Raw genomic sequence first — 24,368 nt, 5'->3', positions numbered from 1 at the left:
TGTCACTCAAATCCATCCTAATCGACCGCGACCCAATCAGAAAGCATCTTACGTTTTTACTGGACTTTTGGGGCCAATCAAGACCAACCCTCTACGTCCCTATTCTCGCACTGAGGGGAGGGGATGCGACCTTATTTGGCATTTATGACCTTATATGGAGCGCCGCCAGGGGAGGGCATCCGTACGAGGTATCCTGCTAGTGACACTTTCCACAAATTGTAGCTTTGACTCCCAGAGACAAGACAGACAGTCGATGGGTGAAGCGATATTCCCGAGCGGCAAAGATTGTTCTCTTCTCTAAACTCTTCTCTGTCTCAACTGTGTCCAACGCGGAAGATCATCCGGGGAAGCACAGAGGATTTTTCAGCTGTGTGTTTGGTAAATTAATACTAGAGCGCACGCTGACGTCCTTATCCAAAAGCCTCGTCGCGACGGGTAGAAAAAGTGGAACCAGGATTGCCCTTTTCTCGGGATTTGCGCTTTTTTTGTCGTTTCCAAGATATCGCTGGGACTAAATAAAACATTCGCCGAATACAGTGAGCGTGGTGTCAGTGTTAAATTAAAGAATCTTTATTGAAAAACTTGAAATGTAGCGCTGAGAGTGTGACTGAAGAAAGCTGTAAAGAAGTTTTTATATTCGCCTTCTTTGCACCACTTTGTGTCATTTCCCCCAATTCGAGATCAAGAGGGCGGCGAGGAGCTTGTTTGTGTTTTATTCAGAAACCCGACACGCTGACTTATTGGAGTGACTTTCCCGAAGGTTACTCTCAGAAGAACAACGTGTTTATGGATTGCTGTGCAACGAGGAACACCGGGAGTGATAGGCTTTACTTTGGCGCATCGATCATGTTGATACCTCGCTGTTGCTGTAAACTTTGATAGATGTTTACAGAAAGAACTCAGTAATATTGATTATTAATATTATTTTACACAATTCAACTCAGATCAATCCAGACTGACCGCTGAGGAAAGAGGGACGCGTCTTTCGCCCTCCCCTCCTTTTTTTCTTTCTTTCCAGACGTCAGGACGGATCTCTATCACGCAGTCTGACTCCTTCTGTGATTTAAACAAAGACCAAGTGTTTGGGGATAGCATGGCAATGGTAGTAAACCAGTGGCCAGAGAACATTTCTGCAGATCCGGGGTCCCAGCTCCAGATGTGCGGTCAGGAGCCCGGCGGGGGACCAGGGACCCCCAATGGTTCCACCCCGGGGAACGACGCACTTTCCGGGGACAAGATCCCCAACGTAGACTGCATGGTGTGCGGGGACAAGTCCAGTGGGAAGCATTATGGTCAGTTCACCTGCGAGGGATGCAAGAGCTTCTTCAAGCGATCAGTGAGGCGGAACCTCACGTACACCTGCCGGGGGAACCGAGACTGTCCCATCGACCAGCACCACAGGAACCAGTGTCAGTACTGCCGGCTGAAGAAGTGTCTCAAAGTCGGCATGAGGAGAGAAGGTATGGCTGGATGTTTCATTACTGTCTGATGAATATCTGTCAGACACTGATTGCAAGACAAATTTACGTGCGTAAAGATGTGCGTAAGAGATTTTTTATAGCCAATTAATTCTGTAAATCACACATAAAAGATTGAACAAACTTCTCACATTGGGATGCATTCTTCAGTGCTGCTTTACTTCTTTTTACTTTTACTAAAAACTAAACAAAATAAATTTGGGAAAATTTGGATCGGAACGTATAATGAGAGAAAAGAGGTCTAAATACGAGTTCTTATACGTTTTTATCCGACCCTAAGTTAAATAAGTTTCATTGAGACATCTGCGCGTAAAGCAATTTAACGGCATTTAATGAAGTTGTGTGCTTGGAAGTGCTTTTCCACGATGGCCGTTGTTATGAGTAAATAATCAGTCACCACCTGCGGTACCACAATGCTTACTCCACATTCATTTACCAAATCCGAACCATTCATCCCTGCGCCCTGTTCAGTAAAATCCTTCCTTTGTCTCTCTGCTTTAATTATGCTGTTTGTCCACCGACACCCGGAGCCGATATAAGAGGATGCCGCTACATTTGTTGCATTGTGTTGGATTAACAACGGGTCAGTTCATGCCAAAGAGGTTCAGTGGAAACGTGTTGGCGCAGATGAGCGTTTCACTTATTAATTATGGAACTGACTTATTTTTGGAGCATTTGTGAATTTTGTCTGGGATCCCTTGACTCCATTCATCGTCTACACATATATTTGTCTTACTTTTGTGTGATTGAAATGCGATTTAACGCACAAACAGTGTGCAAATGTCTTGGAAAGCTTCAGCTTCAGGCGCAATTAGGGGTTAATTGTATCTCGGGTTCAAAATAATACGTTTATGACGTAGGCTTCAAGATCTGCGCGTTTAAGAAAGACGTCACACTTCACCCCATTTATTTCCTCTCTCTGAAGACAGAATAGGGTCATCTGCAGCCAGCGCTGCTCAAGGACACTTAGGCAATGGATGTTGAAGGACAGATAGTGTCTCCTCCTCCCATTTATTTTTTGCCACTGCAAAAAGAAAAGGAAAATGTAAATACAAAGACGGTGGGAATACCCGCGCTCTTTAGATCTGATCTGATCTGATCCCTGTAGGGTTCCTGCAAGTGAACTCCAGTGCCTCCCTGGATATGTGTGTGTGTGTGTGTGTGACTGTACACACAGGCATGTAAAGAAAGCCGCCAGCCACACCGAGTCGGTCATGCTACTTTCCGACTGAATGAACCCGAGGAAATCGCCTGATGCGCCGCAGCATTTACTGCATAAAATGTAGCCCATCCATCTGATGAAGTCTCATAGTGACGCATAAAGAGCAAAATTGTCGATGATAATCAGGAGTTATGTCAGTAAATGAGATATTTTCTCAACCCTTAAAAAGAAAAAAAGGCTCATTTTAACTGCAGGATTTTTTGTTTGGAGAATGAAATAAAGTCATTTAGGTTATTTTCTATGTAGAAATCATACAATTTTGTGAGTTCAGTCTTGTTTGAAGGCATTGCTATGGGTTTATAGTAAGATTGTGTGAGCCCAGTCAGAAGAGAATCTGTGCCCCTAAATTTCCCTTTTTTGTATGTGTAGTTTTTTTTTTATTGCTGTCAGCAATGTTTGTGCCAGTGAAGCAAAAAAACTGAAGAAACTGGTGTCTAGAGATTAGAGAGACTGTTATATTAACTAATTACAAATATTTTGTAAATTGTATGTGTTGTCACTAAATTGGTGCAAAACAAAAGCTCTGGAGACTTTGAGTCATTGAAAACCTCTTGGTTTCACGAGGAAGATCGTTACCCTGAAAAATAGATAAAAACGCATTTCTTTTAAGGTGAATATTCATAAATGTTTGAAACAGATCTTGACATGAATAATTTATCTTAACATCTATTTCCTGGGTTTCAAAGAAGAAGTGTGTCAACAAGTGGCAGGACTGTTCAAGCTGCTGCCTCCGCAGAGGTCATCCATAAGTCATGTTTTCTGGATTATTCAACAGGGTCAGTTAAGGCTGTCAATGGGATGCAGTGTGTTTATTCTCACTTATGATCAGGGTAAAATAAGCACATATTTCTTGTAATTATGTCCAGAAATGTTAACATGCTCTTAAAATTCAGCACATCTGAGTGATCCGTGTGCGAACGAGGAGTTTTAGGCTACGACAGTGGTTATATGTTCGTTGCACTGCACCATCACTGCATTTAACAGATTTTAATGTGAGCCCTTTCGCCTGGTTTAATTCACAAATAAATGATGTTACAATATGTTTGAGAAATGTTCTCTTAATTCTGCAGTTTTCTCATGTAGAAAATCACAAGCAAAATTACTTAAATTGAGCTTGGAGGAGACTTTTTAAAGGCTTTATGAGTGGCACATTTAGAAGTTCTTTGCTTTCAGTAGAGTGTTTCTTTTTTCCCAAAGGGGACGTCTGACCTCTTTCTGTACGCTGAAGTTGAACATAATATTATTTGTTGGAAAGTTCTATCCAGAGAACATCTTAGCAACATGACAGCAAACATTTCAGCGCTGCTTTCAGGAGGAATCAAACTGCTGTTGTCTCACCAGTATGTCCACTTGTTTTCCTGTCAGCGCACTTTGTTGGCTGATGCAAGATGTGTAGTAGCTTACTGTGCTGATTGATGCATTTATACACAAGGATAAAGGCATCTTGTCTCTCGTATGTGTCTTAAATGAACACACAGACACACTCAGTTGGTAGTTACTGGAGTGTAGTGACAATAAACATCCGTCTGTAGTGCAGGAATCTGTAATTCCCACATTGGATGTACTCATGGGAAGGCTGCTGGCTTCTCCGACCCATGTCGCCCCATGACAAAATCTTACAGCAGCGGAAAATGTAGGTCACTCAAAACTAAAACATTAATAGTTGACAGGCTGAAGTCAAAGTCCAAATGTGTGAACCGTTCGGGGCCTCTCCTGTGTGTAAATACTCCACTGGAGCACTTAAGTCTAACAGTGTGTATTGACTAATCCATGCTCTGCTGTGAGTGAGGCAATTGACCACCAAAACACTGCAGCTTGGCCTGCTTTAACTCCAAAACCTTTACGTATCCCATAGACCGAGTTATTATCAAAGGCTTCTGAGTGGAACGTAGCTCCCACTGATATGTTGTTCAGCACTGCTCAGTTAAAGTAATGGAGCCTAACGATGCTATGCTAATATAACAGATATAAAGGGTTTTTTACGTATTGGAAATATGACAGAAGCAAACGTAATCTGATCTTTGTCTGGACTATTTGCTTGTGGTTTAAGTAGCTTAACCTGTTTTTGAGGGTCACTCGGGTCAGTTGTAATAACACAGTTGAGAAAAAGGCGCAGAATTTGTCCGCCATATTAGTCAGGAACATTTAAGCCTTGAAAAGGCCTCACACTGAGGGGAACCAGGCACAACAACTGTATTGTTTTTATTCATTTAGTAATTATATCTTTCCTGCTCATTGAGCAGCAACAGAATTTTCTATGTAACTCTTATTGGAATTAAAAAGAAACAACTGAGCTGTGCTTCGGCCTGCAGGTTGTTGGTGTGCTAGTACAAATAAGCATATTGTAAATAATTCTCGCAGAGTACCTAGTGAGCTTTGTTTATGGGTAATTTTGCCAGCTGCTTCGTTAAAGTATAAGATGGAGGTCTTTGTAGCCATGCAGTAAACTCACACAAAGCTCAGCGTTTCTGTCTCTCTCCATCTGTGTCATTTGCTTCCCTCCATCTTCCCAACCGCCTCTGGTTTTTCTGCGCCTGCGCTCTGTTTCCTTCAAGGCTGATGCATACCTCTACTCTCTCATGCCTGATGGATAATTGGATAGACTCAGTCGCCTTTCAGTGGGCAGGTGCTTTGTTTTAAGTAATTCATCTTTCAATGGCAGAAACCAAATATCTGCTTTCACTTTAAATACCAAGTTTGGATAATTGATATTGTTTTACACAATGTGATGCATCAAAATGCTAACTGAGCACCTGCTTTCCCTCACTTCTTCCTATTATGTTTGGCCGCTTAAACATAAACTTTACATGTTATCTCTTTGTAAAGTGGACCAAGTCGTAATAGTTTCCACTTTACCCATTCAAGAGGTTTAAGGCAATACTAGTACTCAAGTATGCGTTTGCCTCATAAATTAGCTTCTTACTCTGCGCCAACTCCTGAGGGAGATATCTGACCTTAAAGCTGCTCGTTTGTCCACTGCCTTTCCCAGCTATGTACCTTTGCATGCCTGCCTTTTGTTGCAGGGCAGAGTGCATGCTTTTGGTTTGGGAATGGTTGCGCTTTTAAGTTGTTTTTTTTTTTTTTTTTTTGGTGTCAAGAAATGTTTCTGTAAAATAAACACTGCAGGAATGGCATGAGAACCTGCTCTTGCACAATTTAAAACAATTCGATAAAAACTCTGGACTCAGCCTGGCTGTTTGAAACCACAGTTCACACTATTTGAACATACCTCATAAATAACAGTGGGTCTGTGGTAGAATAAGTTTAAAAGCAAAACTAAGCTAAAGTTAACTTATAGCAACAGCTAAAACAGAATGAAGCTGATTTGACTAACTTGTGTTTCTTTTCTCTCCCTTCACACACTGGCTCCTTTCTGCTCGTCTGACTGTCGTTAACTCTGCTGCAGTGACCTGCAGGTCAAAGTTCAGGGCCAAAATAAAACTGTGAGAGCTGTGGGGGTATCACCTTGGTGTCACATCACACACTGCCCTCTCAGCTGGATCACACATGTGTGTTTGCACATGCTGAAGCATATAGAATTACATTTCTAAATCTAATGTTAGTAGATAAACATCTTGTTTTTTATTTTTAACCGTGGGATTGTATAATTTAAGGTAAATCTCCAGTGGGGGTAGGTGACACAGATTCATGTGAGGAACCAGGTTTATTTTTATACGTGGTAGTGGAAGCCTGAGAAATGGAAAAGCTACTTATTAAACGCAGCTATTAGACTGAGCCAAATCTATAATGCGCCTGTGTTGCTCCAGCACGGTGACCTTTCAGTCCAAATGTTGATAGGCCTTAATTGTATTTAGCTGCTGTAATTCCACTAACAGTCTGACCCAAAGGCTAACCCAGGGAAGCCTGGCAGCACTCTGCCAGCTGCCATTTGCTGAAGTGGCATTTTGAAAGAAGCAGCTGAAATGTACCTTGGTTTTCAAGCCTTCCTTATTCCTCCTATCTCCTATCTTCTGGTATCAGATCATTTCGCTGGCTAGGAAAATACAAACTTTGATTTATTAAAGTTTTAGCTTAGCAATAGTTAACCAGTTAAAAAGCAGGAAACACATTACCACAGACACCCCAGTTTTACTTTAAAGTCCCATCCCCCTTTTTATCCTTCATCTCTGACCCTGCTTTCCTTTTTCTTATCCTCAGGCATCTGCTTAATGTCATTTCTGTCTCTCTTGCTCTCTTTCTGCCCTCCCATATGTCAAGATACCACATCTCTTCTTCTCTACTCTTTTAGACCCTCCCACCATTGCCCCCTTACTCATTTCTCCTTCCTGTCTGCTCCTCAGTCTCTTCTCCAGCTGTAGGCGAGGAAAAAACAGAGCGTAATGTGTTTCAGTCAGACGTACTCAAGTATTCTGCCTCTCAGGCATGAGTGACCCCTACAATGAGGCTTTTGAAAAGTCAAGTGGATTAAGTAGATTCGCTACCATCTGCAGGATTAAGCACAATTGATATAAGAGCAGATTAATAGCTGCAAATTCATAAATGACGCACATAAAGAGCAGAAAGGTCTCTATAGTTGGTAGAGGTGTGATGAACTCTGTGTGCAGGTCTGAATCAATGTGTTTTAAATCACTGAATCAATGGGGATTTCAAAATTGGTTGTTAAAGAAAACCTTGTTTTTCTTTTGTTTGTTTGTTTTTTTACATTAGAGACTTCCTCCTGACAAAGTAGCCTGGGGGAGTAGTTTCAGAATCCCCTTCAAAATCTGTTGTTGGTCATTTGATGGTGTCCACTGACGACTTACTTCTGAGACATGGCCCAATCCCAGCTTCCCTTTTGGTCCCACCACTTATATCTTAAAAAGGTCATTTGAACTGATGACCACCACTCCACAATAGTGATGTGTCGCTCACAAACGAGCTGATTCTTTGTATCATAAACAAAAAGAGCCGACTCCCGTCCAGGGAGAAATTTAGGAGGGACAGGATTTAGTTTGACTGGCACACGATCTGTCTCAGAAGACTGGGAGTGTAGAGTCAGAGACGGTTTGGTGTGGCTCTGTTTGGTAAACCTGATCTCTGTCGCATTTCCACAGCCAACCGTACCTTTAGCTGGTACGTGAGGTATCAGCCGGATAAATGTGTCAGCTTTTTAAAAGCATGATGTCAAAGCTGCACGACGCTTTCTTTGAATTATAACAGAGAAGAACGTGACATCGAGACAATGGAGGAGAATGGTGGACATCTGGACATCCAGCAGTTTGTGTTCTTTCTTCTTGGCATGTGGCTTTAATCAACAAAATAATCCATCGTATATTTAAACATGAAGCTGTTCCCAGTTTATTCTTATTTTCAAGTCGCAGAGGAAGAAATGATTCTTTTGACCAATCAACAGATTGCAGTGTATCAAACTCCATCCTTTTGGGTCGGACCAGTGAGATAGGACAGGTCAGATCAAATATTCTTGCACATTTCTTAGTTTTTGCCTCTGGAAATGTGAATGAATGCATAAATAAATAATTGTATCTATGTATGTATGTACATATGTATGTACGTATGCACGTACGTATGTGTACCTGCCCAGACCATACTAAATCGGACACATTGGTGGTGACAGGTCTTAACAGTGAGAGACTTAAAGAAATTACCTTTTTTACTTAAAAATACATCTGGAAAAATTGAACAAATGAGTGAATCTAAAGTGTCACAATGTTGAGACTTTTATTTATTTGTATTCACTTGTTAATTTAAAGGTTTAATTAAAACATTAAATAGTACTTTTTTATGTAAAAAAAAAAGTAATATTTAAAAAAAAACATAAAAATAAAAACTTTTCAGAAAAAAAAAGAATTGCTCTCCAACATGCTAACCATTCATAACTGCTAAATAAAGCTAAACAGGAAGCTTTGTGTGATACTAAATGAGCCGAAAGTGCCGGTGTTCTGTCAGTTTAGCATGCTCATCAGAGTAGCATACATTACATTAATGCGCATGCGGGTTAAGGTTAGGGTTAGGTGCAGTCGTCAGTTTGCTGATTTCCCATCACTCCTACATAACCCTCAAAAGAAATGGGACACCTTTATCCCTGCAAAAATCACAGGGTTGCACCAAGGTAGAGTAAAGGGCGGACCAAGAAAGTCCAACCCATTCTCTGCCATTCGGTCAAAGCCTTTGGTGTTTGAGATAGTCAAAAGGTGACCTTTAGCCTCTGGACTGACGCAAGAGTGGGTGGGTGGGGGGGCAGTATCAGACGCCATCAGCAAAGGCCTCAAACGTCACACTTGGATGTTTACTTATGAAGTGACAAGGTTTTCATAAGTTCGCTGGGGGGGGATGAGGAAAGTCAGATGATGCATAAACACGACAGTCCAGTTTAAGACTAACTTTGGAGGACATTTCTCCACTTTCGTGCTCTAATGTCTCTCGTGTTTGATGTTCACTTTAAACTAACCAAATAGTTTTAGATGCTACACAGCTACATAATAATGCAGGAAAAACAATTTTACGGTGTATATCTTAAACATTTGCCTTGATTTTCAGTGCTAGGGGTCCTTAACTGGCTGAGGTAGGCTTCATAAATGTCATGACAACAACTGTGTTGAGGAAAATAGTCTTGAAGCATGTAGTCAGCATCTAATTGGTTAGGTTAAGAATGCATTATAAAATACCTTAAAATAGAAACACCCTTGATGTCTCCTCAGGTTACAAATCAGGTGAGATGTTGCACCCTGACACCCTGAAATAAACACATTCATAACTCTGAAGGTACCAAATTCATGTCGCCTGTTGCATAGTTCAGTGTCAGATTAGAGGACGGGTTTAAAACGTGTTGCAAAAATGTATGCCAAACATCTTAGTTCAATAAGTTTACTTTTTTAATCTTTTCCAAACCTTTGTGATAGAGCTTTAGTTCTGTCAGTCTCTCAGCACCACAGAGTGCCTGAAGGGGCCGAACACATATTTGACTGGTTAATCTTTGTGGAAACTTTCACCTCCCCTGTTTGATTTCCCCTCATCTGTACAATCCTGGTAGGACAGACACGTGGTTAATCCAACAGCCGTCCGTTGCAAAACAGGACGAGAGCAGTCAAAGTGCGAGTCACAAAGAATGTCCATTGTGCAACGTCTTTGTGACGGGCAACACCTCTTCTTAACTCAGCCTAGCAAGACGGTGCAGTTTGCAGAAGGACCACATTCTTTTCCCAGAACACGGGCTGACACAAGTTCACAGGAAACTACTAGTTTGAGATCAACACCTTTTGTGCAGAGGTTTTTTTTTTCCAGAGCACAAGACAAGCTACAATTAAAAGGCATTTTTATAACGCTCGAGTGATTTGACCTCTCGTTTTTCAGATGCGTCATGGTGCGTTCAATTGCCACAGCTGCTGTGTGTGAGCTGACAGGTGATGGAGAGCTGAAAAGCATTTTCCAAACCCTTCTCTCAACCTCCTGGCTCCACCTGTCTCTTTATGTAAACCCAGATTCTATCTGGAGCCTCATCTCAGGCTATGTTCAAACATATTTCACCTTTTCTCCCATTCCTCCCTCCACTCTCCCCTCAGCCCTCAATTTGCCCTCAATCTCCCTTTTCTCAACTTATCACCTTTCACTCTCTCCCTCTCCACCTTATCTCACCATTTCAGCCTTTTTACCTCATTTTTTCCCCTCACACATGGCCCATCTTTGCATTTTCATTGCCTTCCTCCCCTCTCACACTTGCTCTGTGTAACAGTAGATGGAGTTATTAGTCAGACAGTGGGGATGACTGAACAGGTGTTTTCCAAATGGGCCTTTGAGCACTCGCCGCATCATCATCACTCCACACCCGCGGGGGGTTGGGACATGTGTGTGTGCGTGTCAGAGAGCTTGGCCTCTGTGTGCCCTTTTCGCCTCAGGCTGAGCCATTTGGCGAAACAGGGACTGGGGGGGTGTTACATGTATTCATGTGCGGATGCATAACATATGTAGGTGTGAAGTAGTGTTATATCTTTACCAGCTGCCGCTTGTCATTACTCATTGATGCACAACAGTGGTGGAGAACAGCCCTGGTCTGACCACTTTTCCACCGCTCCACTGAAAACATGAACACTTTCAAAGAGGAATGTTGGGCTGTATGCTTCTCGACCCCCTTCTGCAGCCCTCCATCTGACACATTTTTACAAGCCTGATTTGCTCCTCTTTTTTCTGCCTTCGTATTATCTCCCCTTGGTTAAACGTCCAGGCTTTTAGGACGTTCCCTGGCCTCCTATGATATTGAAAGTTTAATGACCTAATAACTGATGAAAAAAATCTACCTCACGCAGTTAATTTCTCACATCTTCAACAGCAGTACAACGAGGACGCACGTCAAACTCACAGAGCAGCCCGGGACAGTACCTGACCAACGGCACCGACCCGTACAACGGCCAGCCCTACCTGTCCGGCTTCATCTCCCTGCTGCTGCGTGCCGAGCCCTACCCCACGTCCCGCTACGGGGCCCAGTGCATGCAGGGAAACAACCTGATGGGCATCGAGAACATCTGCGAGCTGGCGGCCAGACTGCTGTTCAGCGCTGTTGAGTGGGCAAAGAACATCCCGTTCTTCCCCGACCTGCAACTCATGGATCAGGTGAGTTGGCTGCTTGGATGGCAGACAAGACTGCTGAAAAAACAACAACAAAAAAAAATATATATATATATCTCTTTTATAAACAATACACAGAGAATTAAACCAGGAAAGTCTGAGTGTAAACAGGCTTGAAATAATTAGATTTGACTCTTTTACATCAAGCTTAATAAAAACAGGAAAGCAAAGAAAGATCATTTCATAAAGTATAATAAACATTTTCTGTAGGACTTCACACCCTCTGCCTTCACTTTACACATAACCTGAACCAATAAGTAAACACAAGATGCCATTTTTCTTTTTCTCTGTGGTAATAAGATTTATAAGAAACCTGTTAGGCAGAAACAAGCAGCCACATACTCAGCGTGGACGGACCCGACATCAATCCCCCTCATGTAGATTTACACCCACAGTGAAGCCTTGGCTGACCTATAAATATGCACACACACATTTGGCAGACACAGTCGTCACAAATATGTCATGCTATAGCTGCACCAGATCATTAATGTATCATTAACGTCAAGTCAGCGCGTTAAATATGGTCTATTTTTCCCTCTAAGTAAACATTAACTGTTTGCATTCTTTCCACAAACCCTCACTGTTGGGTATCAAAAAGTTCACTTTATGCCTGGATTTTCTGCACCAAACTGCTAATTTACAAGTTAACCCTATATTTTCTGAATATTTTAGCATTTCATTCTTATGGTCAACCCTGAAATTTTTGTTTTTGCTCATAAACTTTATGGTATTTTTTTCTTTTTTCTAATTTTTATTGCATTTTATAGGTTAGAACTGTTTCCCTCTTCTTTTATTAGTTAGTTTTAGTGATAATTCAGTTACATTTGATGTTTCCTTTTCTTTCTTAACTCAGGATCAGAGTGTGTATTCAGCTATCTGGTGAAAAGTTAACTAAATATAAACAGTTAAAGTCTTGGACAATGTTTGAAATACTTTTTAGGATCATTTTTAAGCATCGTGATGTGAATGTTTCAGACCCTTTTTTAGGGCGAATGCCGACTCTGAAAGTATCCTGCACAAAAATAATTGAGCTGCTGCACAATTTAAATAGAAAAAATGATCCAGGACCGCCTGTGAACTTTATCCACGATGCCCCTAAGCACTGAATTTTATTAGCTGAGTAGTTTTTGCATAATTGTGCTAAAAGTCAGACAAACTAGCAGCAATAATGCCTCATTGGAGGAAGTAAGAATAAAAAATGTCAAACTCAAGGAATACAATTTGAATATGATGTTTTAGATTTAAGTTGTAAGCTATTCGGAGGAGGGGGTAAAGCCCAACCATCTGGAGGAGGGCACTATTTTCCTGCGTCTCTAATAATGCTGCTTGTGTTGCAGGTGGCGCTGCTGCGCATGTCATGGAGCGAGCTTTTTGTCCTCAATGCTGCCCAGTGCTCCATGCCGCTTCACGTGGCGCCTCTGTTGGCAGCCGCCGGCCTGCACGCCTCGCCTATGTCTGCAGAGCGTGTTGTGGCCTTCATGGACCACATCCGAGTCTTCCAAGAGCAGGTGGAGAAGCTGAAGGCCCTGCAGGTCGACACAGCCGAATATTCCTGCCTTAAGTCCATTGTGCTCTTCACATCTGGTGAGTCTGAATGAAGCACTAGAAATATAAATATTTACAGACTTTATATATATATATATATATATATATATATATATATATATATATATGTGTGTGTGTGTGTGTGTGTGTGTATGTGTCCAGGTGCACCTGCCTCTTGCCTGATAATTGCTGGGATAGGTGGCAACCCTGAATTGTTAAATACGAGCATAGCACACTGACAATTTGAAGGCATCTCTTCACAGCAATTCATGCGGAAATATACCGTTTCAGCACTGGAATAGCCTCATGACAATATTATTAAAAGATCATTTGAAATGTGTAAAACCCTGTAACTTTTTGATGTGATTAACACACCAACATAAGTTCAAATATTCAAGCTATTTAAGTAAATCTATACGGCGACCTTATTTAACTGCACCACAGTGTCTTCCAGAATACCTCTTGTCTCGTATTAGGATAACTGGTTAGCTAAGATGTTAAGTTCTGGTGAGTGCAGTGTGAGTCCAGCTTGTGTTACCTGTGCAGAATCAGCTCCCATGTTCACAGTAGCGTTCACGCTAGCTGCGTGACATGCGCATCTCAGCTGCAGCTTTAACTCTGTTGCAGCCATGTTTGAGGTAAGCATGAAGAAAGCAAAAAATATTCAGCTAAAATATCATCTGGTCATCGTATCAGCAACAATGCACCTTTCATTGCTTTTTGACCCACGACCCCAAGACAAGATGCACTGGTGTTCGCGACCCCCCCACACAACAGCATTATTGTGATTAATTGTGTGATGTATCAAATACGCCATCTTGCACCATCTTTTAAATATAAGGGTGGAAAACCGACAGTCGTTATAAATGAGGAAGATAAAGTGGTTTTCGCTGGTGTACCTCTGTGACAAGGCACCTACATGCCCAAAATGTTGTCGCGGAGATGATGTCAAATTCAGATTTTTAACGTGACAACTTAACTTTAACTTATCTCTTGATTAATAGTTTTATTTTGGCAGTCCTGGTAAAAATTCTAAATTCGTTGGAAAAATGTAGGCTATATATTTTTCAATATTATCTGGCGACCCCCTGAAATTATCTCACGACTCCCTAGTCTGAAAACCACTGATTTAGACTAAAGTACACAAAACTCTGCATCTGTGTCCATTAAAAGACAGATTGCTATACAGTATACAAGTTGCTCAGGCAGTAGCTGTGTTGAAGCATAAAGAATACACAGATGTACGCTGCTGGAAGTAAACATGGCCTATTCATCTTTTTTAATAATTTCATTCATTTTATGTGTATTTCTGTGATGTAGGTATGATTTTAGAGATTTTATGTAACCATTTCCACACCCCAGCATCACTACATTATAGATGAAGACAGAGGTGAATTATTTTTGATTGATCCACTGGTCCTCTCGTTGACACCTGTGTCCCCAGAGTGTAAGAAGGTGATCCATGCTGGCATGTAATCTGGTACAGATGGCCGACTTTAACCCTCCCCATACACCTTTTTATGCTTGTGAATGCGTGACTCACATTGGAAAGTGACTTACAACTACTGAATCTCACAGAAGATTATTAGTAGATTCAGATGTCAACCAAACACACCAGCTTCTCTTTGAGTTGGTTGATATTGGCTCAGACAGAAAAGGAGGAATTAGAAAGAGGCTAATTTGACTTCTGTTGCACATGTTAATTCTGTTGACTGGTTTATTCATGTCAACAGGGATGCTTAATCATGTTAACAACTTAACCTGAATTAAAGAGAAGGCCAATCAAAGAGATTTCCTATAGTAAGTATAGAAAGGGGAAACTCCTTTGCAATAACAAAATGGCTTATATAACCAGAGCACAGAAGTACATAACACTTAATTACATGGCAACTGGGTTAGGGTTACGTGTGTGTGTGTGTGTGTGTGTGTGTGTGTGTGTGTGTGTGTAATATATATATATATATATATATATATATATATATATATATATATATAATTAGGTTAATTGATTAATTATTTACAAAAATTAATGCATTTAATAGCAGTTTAAATTCCAAACACTGAACATTTGTCAGTGCACGATTTCCAGTACAGAAAATTAAATTGAGACAAGGAAAGGCAAGTTTATTTGACTATTCAAAGTGCTTTCCATAAAACATTAAAAGCATTACAGATGGTGCAAAGAAAGCATTAACAGGAGACGTCAGAGCACAGCCAAATCAGTGTTGCAGGTTTAACTACTTTGGTGCTATATTTAGCGAGTTTTCAGGCCCATCTAGTGACTCTGTTGAAAAGGAGCAACTAGCGACAAATTTAGCAACTTTTTCTGGTGTTATTGGAGACTTTTGAAAACTACATGAAAGCATGTTTACGTCTTCTCAACGAGCAGCTCCTCTGCAGACGTCTCCCCCATCCGTTAGCGCTTACAGCTGCAGTCAGAGCTGGAGACGTTCACCTCTGCTCCAGGACCAGGCTGCTGCTGCTGTATGATCCCGCCATGGCTTAGCGTCAGATATGAAAACCTATTAATGAAGAGCGTGGACAAAATCATCTAAAAAGTTCTGTAACATGTAACATTTTAGGTAAAAGCTTTGGCTGTTAAAGTACTTTAACTTTAGATCTATTTTCTATTTCTTTTTTTTTCTGTTTGGAATTGAAATGCAGTTAATTGCATTTTTCCAGACATTACTAGAACTTAACTGTAATTTATTAATGTCTGTGTCTATTATATGATTCAGTCGTCCACTAAAATCCATAAAAAAAATAAAAAAATAAAAAATTGCTTTTGGGGCAAATATTGTTATGCGAATAAAACGTGATTAATCAAGATTACTTACAAAGCCCCTCATTATTAATTAGATAAAGTATTTATATAAATATTTATTTATTTATTTATTTATTGGACTGCATGAGCACAAACTGTCTGCCCTACCTGCTTCTACTCTTGTAACCAGCTTTGTTCTTTAAACCGTCCAACCATCTCCATATTTTTATCATTGTTTTCTCATAACGTGTTCTTATGTATACATATATATATATATATGTATATATATATATATATATATATGGATGGATGGATAGATAGATATAAATAAAATATAAAACAATCCAGTGTGACTGTTAATAGGTACTGTTTAGCACAAGTAGTGAATTCCAGGACAAATGTGTCCCCTTCTGCTTTGTTAGATCCAAAAATGCCATCTTATGCATGTTAAATGGCCTTTCTTTTTTTCTTTTTTTCTTTTTTTGTAAATTGTAACATGCCCACGTTTTTCTTAAAAGCAAATTGTCACAACTCTAACGTTGCACGTTCCAAAACACACGTGAAGTGGTAGGAGGGTTGGATGGTGGACTTGCACCATTAACTGTATTGCTAAAGAAGCACATTTAAATCCCTGAACCGGGTGGTAGAGATGGCTCATGCAGGTTTATTTCCACACAAACTGTGCTCCACCAAACAGCAGACCAGGACTTCACGCCTGTTTTTACTGTGACAAGGGGAGAAGAAACTGCTACAACAGAAACTGCAAACAGACATCAATGTTTAAACAGGTAAAAGCCCTGCGCTTAATCCACAACCTTTTCACCTCCACGAAGGCTGACCGAGAGGTGACCTCGAGTGCTGCAGCAGATATGGGCTCATTGGCTCCATATGTAAATGCTGCTGCTTCAGTCATCCTGCTAGTCATGGTCTTTGCCCTCCATGAATTTTACTGTAATTTGATCCTTCTGTTATGCTCTAAAAGGCCATTGAAGCTGCTTTTAGATTTTACCTCAAGTTTGCTTTAGTTCTTGCACATATAGCAATCTTTATTTATGTTACACAAAAAAAGTCTAATGTGAGACCCATTATTTGTGATACATACATGCAAGCAATTTGGACACAAGTGAACTTTCTTTTGTTAATGATATCTTATAGTGATTTATTGCTACAATCAAACCTCTTTCTTTCATTTTCAGTAACAAATTTCTCCATAACAAGAAAAAAAAAATCTTGTATGCTAGCACATATTTGAGGCTATCCTCACATTATGTGGTGATGTATCCCCCCGTGGAGCTACAAACATTAAATCAAAATATAATAGCTTTTATCTTGACAAAACCCTTGAGATAGTCATTGTTTTGATCCTGCTTATACACAAACCCTGTTGAGGTTTATCCCAGCAGTCATGGGCTCCAGCGCTAGCCAAAATACTGTCACATCTGGCATCCTTCACTGAGAGATCATGCTTTGTGACCCAGGAGGAAACGGATGGTGCAGAAGCCAACACTGATATGTTTCTTTTCCATGTTTTTTTTAATTGCATTTTCCTTTCTTTCCGCCGTGCACGGCTTGTCAGATCCACTCCGCGGCTATGTAGCGTCTCAACCAACCCTCCGCTGTGTATGTGGGTGGCTGTGGATCCACCTCTCCTTTCTCTTCTCTGCTTTCATCAGTCATCTCTCCTTCATGATCCCATTTATTATTGAAAACAGTTACCCCCCTCCCAACCCCCTCTCCTCCTCCCTATGCTCCCCAAACCCCAAACTTCAAGCCGAGTCCAAGCCCCGGGACCCCTGCCGCCGCCGCAGGAGTTGAATTATGTATGCTACGTTTCAGTGAGAAGGAGGATTCGCCGTGACCTACATAACCCCTGTAGCCCTGAGCATCTCATGCAATGTCTCTGTACGGCCAGATGCACATGCTCACACACTTGTGAAAAAAAAAAAAACTGAGGAAAAACTGAACATTTTCAAAAGACGACTCATCATGTGAGAAATTTCAACACTGAAAATGTGAATATAATGGAGACAGACACACACATAAGCACCCACACACATGCAGCAGACCTGTTAATAAACCTAACTCCTGCAGACCTGCTAGGATGACCTAACAAGCTCAGACAAACACCAATTGCCTCTGACCTCCCTCTGAGTCCCCTCCCTCTACTCCCCCCCCGTGAAACCCAGGCCCATCAAGCCACATCAGACTGCGGGCATCTCAGTCCTGCCAGCTCCATCCCTCACCCCCTCTGACCTGGTGTGTGCCCGCAGATCAGACAAAAGAACACGGTGCTTGGCGTGGAAGGGCACCCACAGAGCTGTCGCTTCAGCACGCGAAGCGGTCTCAGTCGCAAAGACAGCTTTGCTAATCCCAACCAGGCAGTGGCCGTCTTGTCACGCAGGACCCAAAATGGCAGCCTGACAAAAACGCAGCCCAGCTGCCCCCCGTGTGGAGGGAAATATAGCCAAAGTGGGAGCAATTACTCACAAAGAATGAAGAGAATAGAGGCCACTGGAGGTGACACTCTTAATTAAAATATGGAGTAAATTACATTTTTTTTGCAGAGTGGAGCTGAAGCCCGACAGGGCTGGGTTTACACCGGGGACACATCAAAGTGTGTGATGACCTGGGGGACCTATGATGCAAGGTGTCTGGTTAAAACTCACAGGCCAGCTCTTAAAAATGATAAGAAGGCTCTTGGGAATAAATTGCGTTCATCAAGTACCTTTCTTGGAAATGTGGGTTCACTCGGTGGGCAGAGTCTCAGAGCACTCCCACTGAATGTACGGAACAAAGCAGAGTACAGTAAAAATGTGTCTTTGTTTAAAGTTCACACATTTCTGACCTCCTTTACTAAATCCCTGTGCTCTACTCTCCACACAGAGGGTGTGAAAAGTATCACACACAGCGTTACACACTCTCTCGCTTGTGTGAGACTCAGGCCAAGGCGGGGGCCGGCGGGAGAGGAGGTATGATGAGGTTGAAAGCAGAACATGACCTCCAGCTGAGGGGAAAGTGAGCACTGTAGTGTGCTGTGAACACAGACCACAGGGGTGAAGGAGATACACATCTCTGCAGTGACAACCTTGATTTAGCCAAGTCTGGGCAAGATTCCTCTGATTTAAAAAAAAATACTTCTAGTAAATTTTGTCATATAATCTTTTATATTTAAGACATCAGCCTGCAAAATAACAGAAATTGTGTCATTTAAACTCAGCAACACACAACGTTTTCCTCTGTGAAGGTTTGTGGTTTAACACTAACAAGAGTGTTTTATCTCTTTCTTTGCAAAGATGCATAAAAAACACATTTAAATACACCACCAGGACGTCATATTACTGATTTTACTGCTAATGTTTAACTATGTTAGTATCACTTTTTTAACAGTTTTAGCTCACTGATTAATATTTCTAGATAGATTTGTTCTGCTTTTACTTATTTCAGGGAGGCTTTTTAAGATCTGGTCAGGGACAACAGATGAAAACTAACGTCTTGGCTAAATCTGGCATATTTACAGAAGTGTTTCTTGTTTTTATATGCTCTGTTCCTGATAAATAAACAAGTAAATAATGATAAAATACATTTCTTAGAACATCCTGAATTACCGGCACTCAACTGGCCTCTTTACGATGTCCCAGAAGCATGTTGTTGGCAGCATACAGCCTTTTTAGTTCCAAGTTTATCACATTTGATCATGGAAACATCATGCAGATCACATTTCAGCCACTTGTGATTTTCTAAAAATATCATCAACATCTTTCGTTAAACTCATGTTAGAAACAGATTTTAAGCAGCTGAATCAGGTGAACAAAGTCTTGAGATGACCACAACAAGGGGGTGAGGGCACCTGGTATTTTTTAAAATGTACACAAGGTTTAGTTTGGCTTTTGTGCCCTGACTTAGCTACTGTCTGCAGCGATATGAGAAGCAAAGATCATTCTAAAGCTGGGGTCATCACTATTTCTTTGCATGAGAGCCACACTGACAGGACAAAGACAACAACGGAGGCACTTTTATCACAATATGCCAGCCAAAATATAAAGCATGTAATTTGTTCTTCATCTTGTATAGTTTTTTTCCCCCCTCATAACACTTGGTTTCTGCCTGCTAGTCTTCTCTCTGTCGCCTTCACATCTAATTTCCGTTGCTGCAGCTTTGTCATTTTCCTCAGTCATCTGATTTTTTTCCGTTTATTTTATGAAAAATTTGTCTTTGTTAGCATATCTTAAGCTTGCATCGGATGCTACGGCGGCCAAATGCTGCACCTACTCAACTACTGTAAGCAGTGTTGCCAGGATGGTGACAGTTTCCCCTCATTTTATATTTAACCCTTTAATGCTATATGTATCATGTTTGATATATGGTGTTTCGGAGACCTTTTTCATCCCTTTATAGTAAAAACTTAGCTTAAAACCTTGTTGTGCACAAGTTGATACATGTCTTCTGCCTTCTGTTGGACACTTTTAGCTCTACAATCATTTTGGCATCACAGAGAAATAAACGTTAAATATACAGAAATTTGTTTTTATTCTTTTTTTTTTTTTTACATTTCTTTAAAGGTCAAATAAAGAATTCAGATTTTAAAAATGCTCAGGAACTTTAAAGTGGAATAGATTTAAAGAAATGCTCTGCAGTCAAATAGATTTGATTCAGTTCAGAAAGAACTCTTATCTTCTTGGTCCAGGACAGCTCTTTGGAACTGATTATCTAATAAACTGAAGTAGTTCTGAAATTGACTGTACGATGAAAATATGTACAGAAAAGCCCTGTAATATTGGTTTCCTGGGTGGCTGGAAAATTTTGTTCTCAAACAGATTCTATCAGCAGTTTGTCTCTCACTAATTGAATCAGCTTCTCAGTATGACTCCCTCACGGCAAAACCCAAAAATAAAGGAGACATGTAGATAATCAAAGTCAGGTAAGGTCAACTATGTGATCTTCACAAAAAAGTAGAATCCATCACAAGTGACCCCCTCGAATTCTCCAGCTTCTTCCAGTAGGCCATTTCCAGTTACCTTTATCTATGAAAAAAAAAACAAAACAAACAAATAAAAAAAAATATGAAAAATAATTAGTAACTACTGTTATATACAGTTATAATAGGAATTACTCGATTATTATTACGCTCTTAGTATTTAGCTTTTGTTTTATGAAGCTATCTCCTACCTTAAAAAACTTTCTGTCAGAATCCGTTTTATATATTTTTTCATTCTTAATAAATCAATTTCAAGTCAGGCGTCATACCTCATGTCCAAATATGGTCACTTGTCAATCCAAAAATATTAGCATCAAGCATTTAAACAAACCAATCAGTGATGCTTTGGCGGCGATGTCGATTTAGCATTTATTTACAGCTGTTCACTCCTGTTAAGTTTTTATTCACTTTTAGTTCCTGTCTATTTCATTTTAGGCACTAAAAGATTTGGTTAGGTTTAGGAAAACATTGTGGTTGGGCTCAAAATATTCTTTCATTTTGGAAAAAGAAGCAAAAGACCATTTTTTGTGATACTAAGAGTCTGGACAAAATGGATATGAGCAAACTTTCTTCTGATAAATAAACAATGTTGTTTGCTTAAAACAGAGGGATAAGACCAGAGTCTATACTGCTGTTATAATAAAAAGCTGTTTGGAAAATGTTAGGAATCTTTTTGTTTAGTTTTTGTTTTAGTCTGGTACCACACTCTGATTTTTCTAGTCATATGTTTGACCTTTTAAATACATCCTGAACGCGACCCTTTTAAAGGATTGACTAGGAGGGAATTATTCTCACTGCAAATTGAGTATTAGTCTGTTAATACTGTAAGAACACGACATCAGGAACAAAAACACATTTTACTTTTCCTCTTTCATGTATAATACAGAAAATGAATCAGAATTGTTTGCTCTGTGATAACTGATTGTTCTTTTTTTCTTTTAAACATCCCTCAGATAACTAGAATTTAAAGAATTAAACTTATCTGACATACTTTTGTTTATAAATTGGGATCATCTGCATCTTCTTTAGTTTATTCACACACACATAAATCCAGCATTTATGGTAAATATTTTTACAATGTGAAAGTTTCACCCTAAGGAAGCTTCTTAAAGCACAAAGTAAGGGGCCCAGTTATCTACAACTAATGGTAATACTGTAGACAGAATATCTTCCTTTAGCTAAGTGAGTCCAGTGGTTTGACCCTTTTAGAAACCAATTTTTGTTTTAATTTTTTTCATTCTCCTTCTTTCAGATGCTATGGGGTTGTCAGATGTGGCCCATGTTGAGAGCATCCAGGAAAAGTCCCAGTGTGCCCTGGAGGAGTATGTTAGAAACCAGTACCCCAGCCAGCCCAACCGCTTTGGACGCCTCCTTCTCCGCCTCCCCTCGCTGCGCATCGTCTCCTCTCCGGTCATCGAGCAGCTGTTTTTCGTGCGCCTGGTGGGCAAGACTCCCATCGAGACATTGCTCCGCGACATGCTGCTCTCAGGCTCCAGCTACAACTGGCCCTACATGCCCACCGTGCAGCGCGAGCGGCCTCTCTCCCTCCACTACAACGAGAACGGGCCCTGAAACAGAGACGGATCAGACATCCCTTTTTCCTTCCCTTCATCGTCTGCAGTCCACCTTTCTCTCAGCTTTCCCAAAGGAAGCATCTCCCTCACCATTCCACTCTAAAAGACACAATACATCACCGTCCTGGTCACACAAGCCAGCCAATCGTTCTCCATTGCCGATAGAGAGACTTAGCGGCCCGTTGAAGTCCCTGAGCTGATGGCGCAGTCTACATTTGAGATGTGGCATGAGTTGGACAGGTTGGTAGAATGGGTTATTGCGCAGTTCACCAGCAGGTCTGTTGGACTCACGTCTGATGTCAGTCTCAAAACATCAAACATCTGCTTCAATGTTGGTGCTTTGCCTACACTTACAGAGGCTGTGCACAAGCATCTGTTAGAAAAAAAAACTGTGTAAGGCTTTGCCAGTTGGACTCTACAGCCAAGAGCACAAGACCCGTTGTATATTCACCAATTTTTGAAAAATAAACCAGAAGCCATTAAAAAATAGGAAGAAAAAAAGACAAATACCAAAATGTCTTGAACTTTTGCAGAGGACATGTTTTATTGTGTGTGTTGTATTAGCACTGTTTATATGGAGAGAAAACTCATGATTGTGTCCATATGTACAGTATATCATTGATACATAGGCGTCTAAGGCATTTTACGGTTTTGTGGAGAAAAAAAGAGCTCAGGTTCAGAGGGTGGGTAGACAGACAGACAGTAGACAAACCCAGCAGATTTTTACACTTACCAGCAGCCTGTGCCAAAGCTGACAAATGCGTATTGTTTGGAATATATTTGTGGCAGTGTTGGTAATGAAATTTGGTTTTTGGTTTGTCTATAATTTGACAACACTTGTTTTGGGGTCTCAGATGGGGGAAAATAAATTTGTAAAAAGATACTAATAAAAGCTTAGGCACTTGTATTGTAAACTAGTCAGACCCACTTATTCACTCCTGTAAAATCACAGCACTGATAGTCTTTCTACCTTTACCCCGTTTCATCAGAAAACTCATTTTAACTCCTGTCATGATGCGTTCACAGCTCGTCTTTGTTTTGTTTTTTTTTTTTTTTTAATTTCATGATTGTCAGTATTGGACCTTTTAGACTTGGTGGGATGGGGGTGGGGGGTGTTATACAAAAATTAGCTGTACTTGCCTTAGAACAAAGTTTTTGTCACTGAGCATTTATCTTATGACTGTGCCATAATCTCTTGTTACCTGTTATAACAGGTATTATGTCCTGTCAGGAGTGGAAATGAGTTTGCATGATGTCAGAATGTAATGTGCATTTTAAAAAGTGATGCAGAGGATAAATATTTTAGCCAAAAATAACCAGACAATATAAAGAAAAAATGTTTGACAGCAGAAGTTTTGGCTTTAACATCATCAGCGCTTGGAATTTTTAGACCTCATGTAAGTTCATTTCCACTTACTGGTGTTATTTTCGTGTAGGAAAGAAAAAAAAAACCCTCAACTCGTATAGTTTTAAGGATATCACAGAGTAATGTTTCACTAACCTGTGACAACCTCAGTTTATGTTGCAACATGATCTCCGTTAGAATTAGGACTGCGTCGTAGCGTAGGAATATTTTATTTTTTTCTTTCTTCCTCTTGGTGGAAGCAAGCTTGTGTCACATTTCCAACACGACTTTGTAGGTTCAACGTCGAGTATCAGTATTTGGAAAAGCCATCTGGGACCTGAGAAAGCTGTCTGTTCGTAAATAAATTCACAGAAAGTTTCTATGAGTTTGTTTTTATCCCCTCTACTTTTGTTTGGAAGTATGGATTATCCGTCAGTTAAAATAAAAATTTTGTTCACACTAAGATTCTGTGTTTTATTTACTGTCACATGACCAGAGTACACATCTATACATGGCACAAACATTCACCGGTCACTCCGTCACGTCCACCTTCTAGTACCAGGTTGGATTCTCTTTTTTCTCCAGAACTGCCTTAATTCTTGGTGTCATACATTCAACAAGGTGCTGGAAACATTCTCAGAGGTTTTGCTCCATATTGACATGACAGCATCACACAGTCGCTGCAGGTTTGTCGGCTGCATCTACGATGAGAATCTCCATCTGAGCTTTGTGACGTGGAGCATTATCCTGCTGGAAGTAGCATCAGAAGATGCTCCACTGTGGTCATAAAGGGATGGACATGGTCAGCAACAATACTTAGGTAGGCTGTGGTGGTTAAACCAGGCCACGTTGGTAGTAAGGGACCCAAAGTGGGCCAAGAAAATC

At 40.6% G+C, this 24,368-nt stretch overlaps 1 protein-coding gene across 2 annotated transcripts; it reads left to right on the top strand.

Annotated features, from left to right (window-relative positions):
• Window positions 1-241: 241 nt before the first annotated feature.
• On the top strand, window positions 242-23,930 carry nr2f5 (nuclear receptor subfamily 2, group F, member 5). 2 transcript variants are annotated; one of them, XM_041988446.1, is made up of 4 exons: window positions 242-1,460; window positions 10,988-11,265; window positions 12,618-12,864; window positions 21,817-23,930. In XM_041988446.1, the coding sequence occupies exons 1-4, from the start codon at window positions 1,094-1,096 to the stop codon at window positions 22,134-22,136; spliced, it is 1,212 nt and encodes a 403-aa protein (XP_041844380.1). In that variant the 5' UTR covers window positions 242-1,093; the 3' UTR covers window positions 22,137-23,930. The 2 variants fall into 2 exon arrangements, with proteins under 2 accessions (XP_041844380.1, XP_041844379.1); XM_041988445.1 differs by having other exon boundaries at window positions 10,985-11,265.
• The last annotated feature ends 438 nt before the right edge of the window (window positions 23,931-24,368 follow it).

The sequence above is a fragment of the Melanotaenia boesemani genome, chromosome 6, assembly GCF_017639745.1.
Source record: "Melanotaenia boesemani isolate fMelBoe1 chromosome 6, fMelBoe1.pri, whole genome shotgun sequence".
Lineage (NCBI taxonomy): Eukaryota > Metazoa > Chordata > Actinopteri > Atheriniformes > Melanotaeniidae > Melanotaenia > Melanotaenia boesemani.
This window is presented reverse-complemented; position numbering and strand designations above follow the sequence as displayed.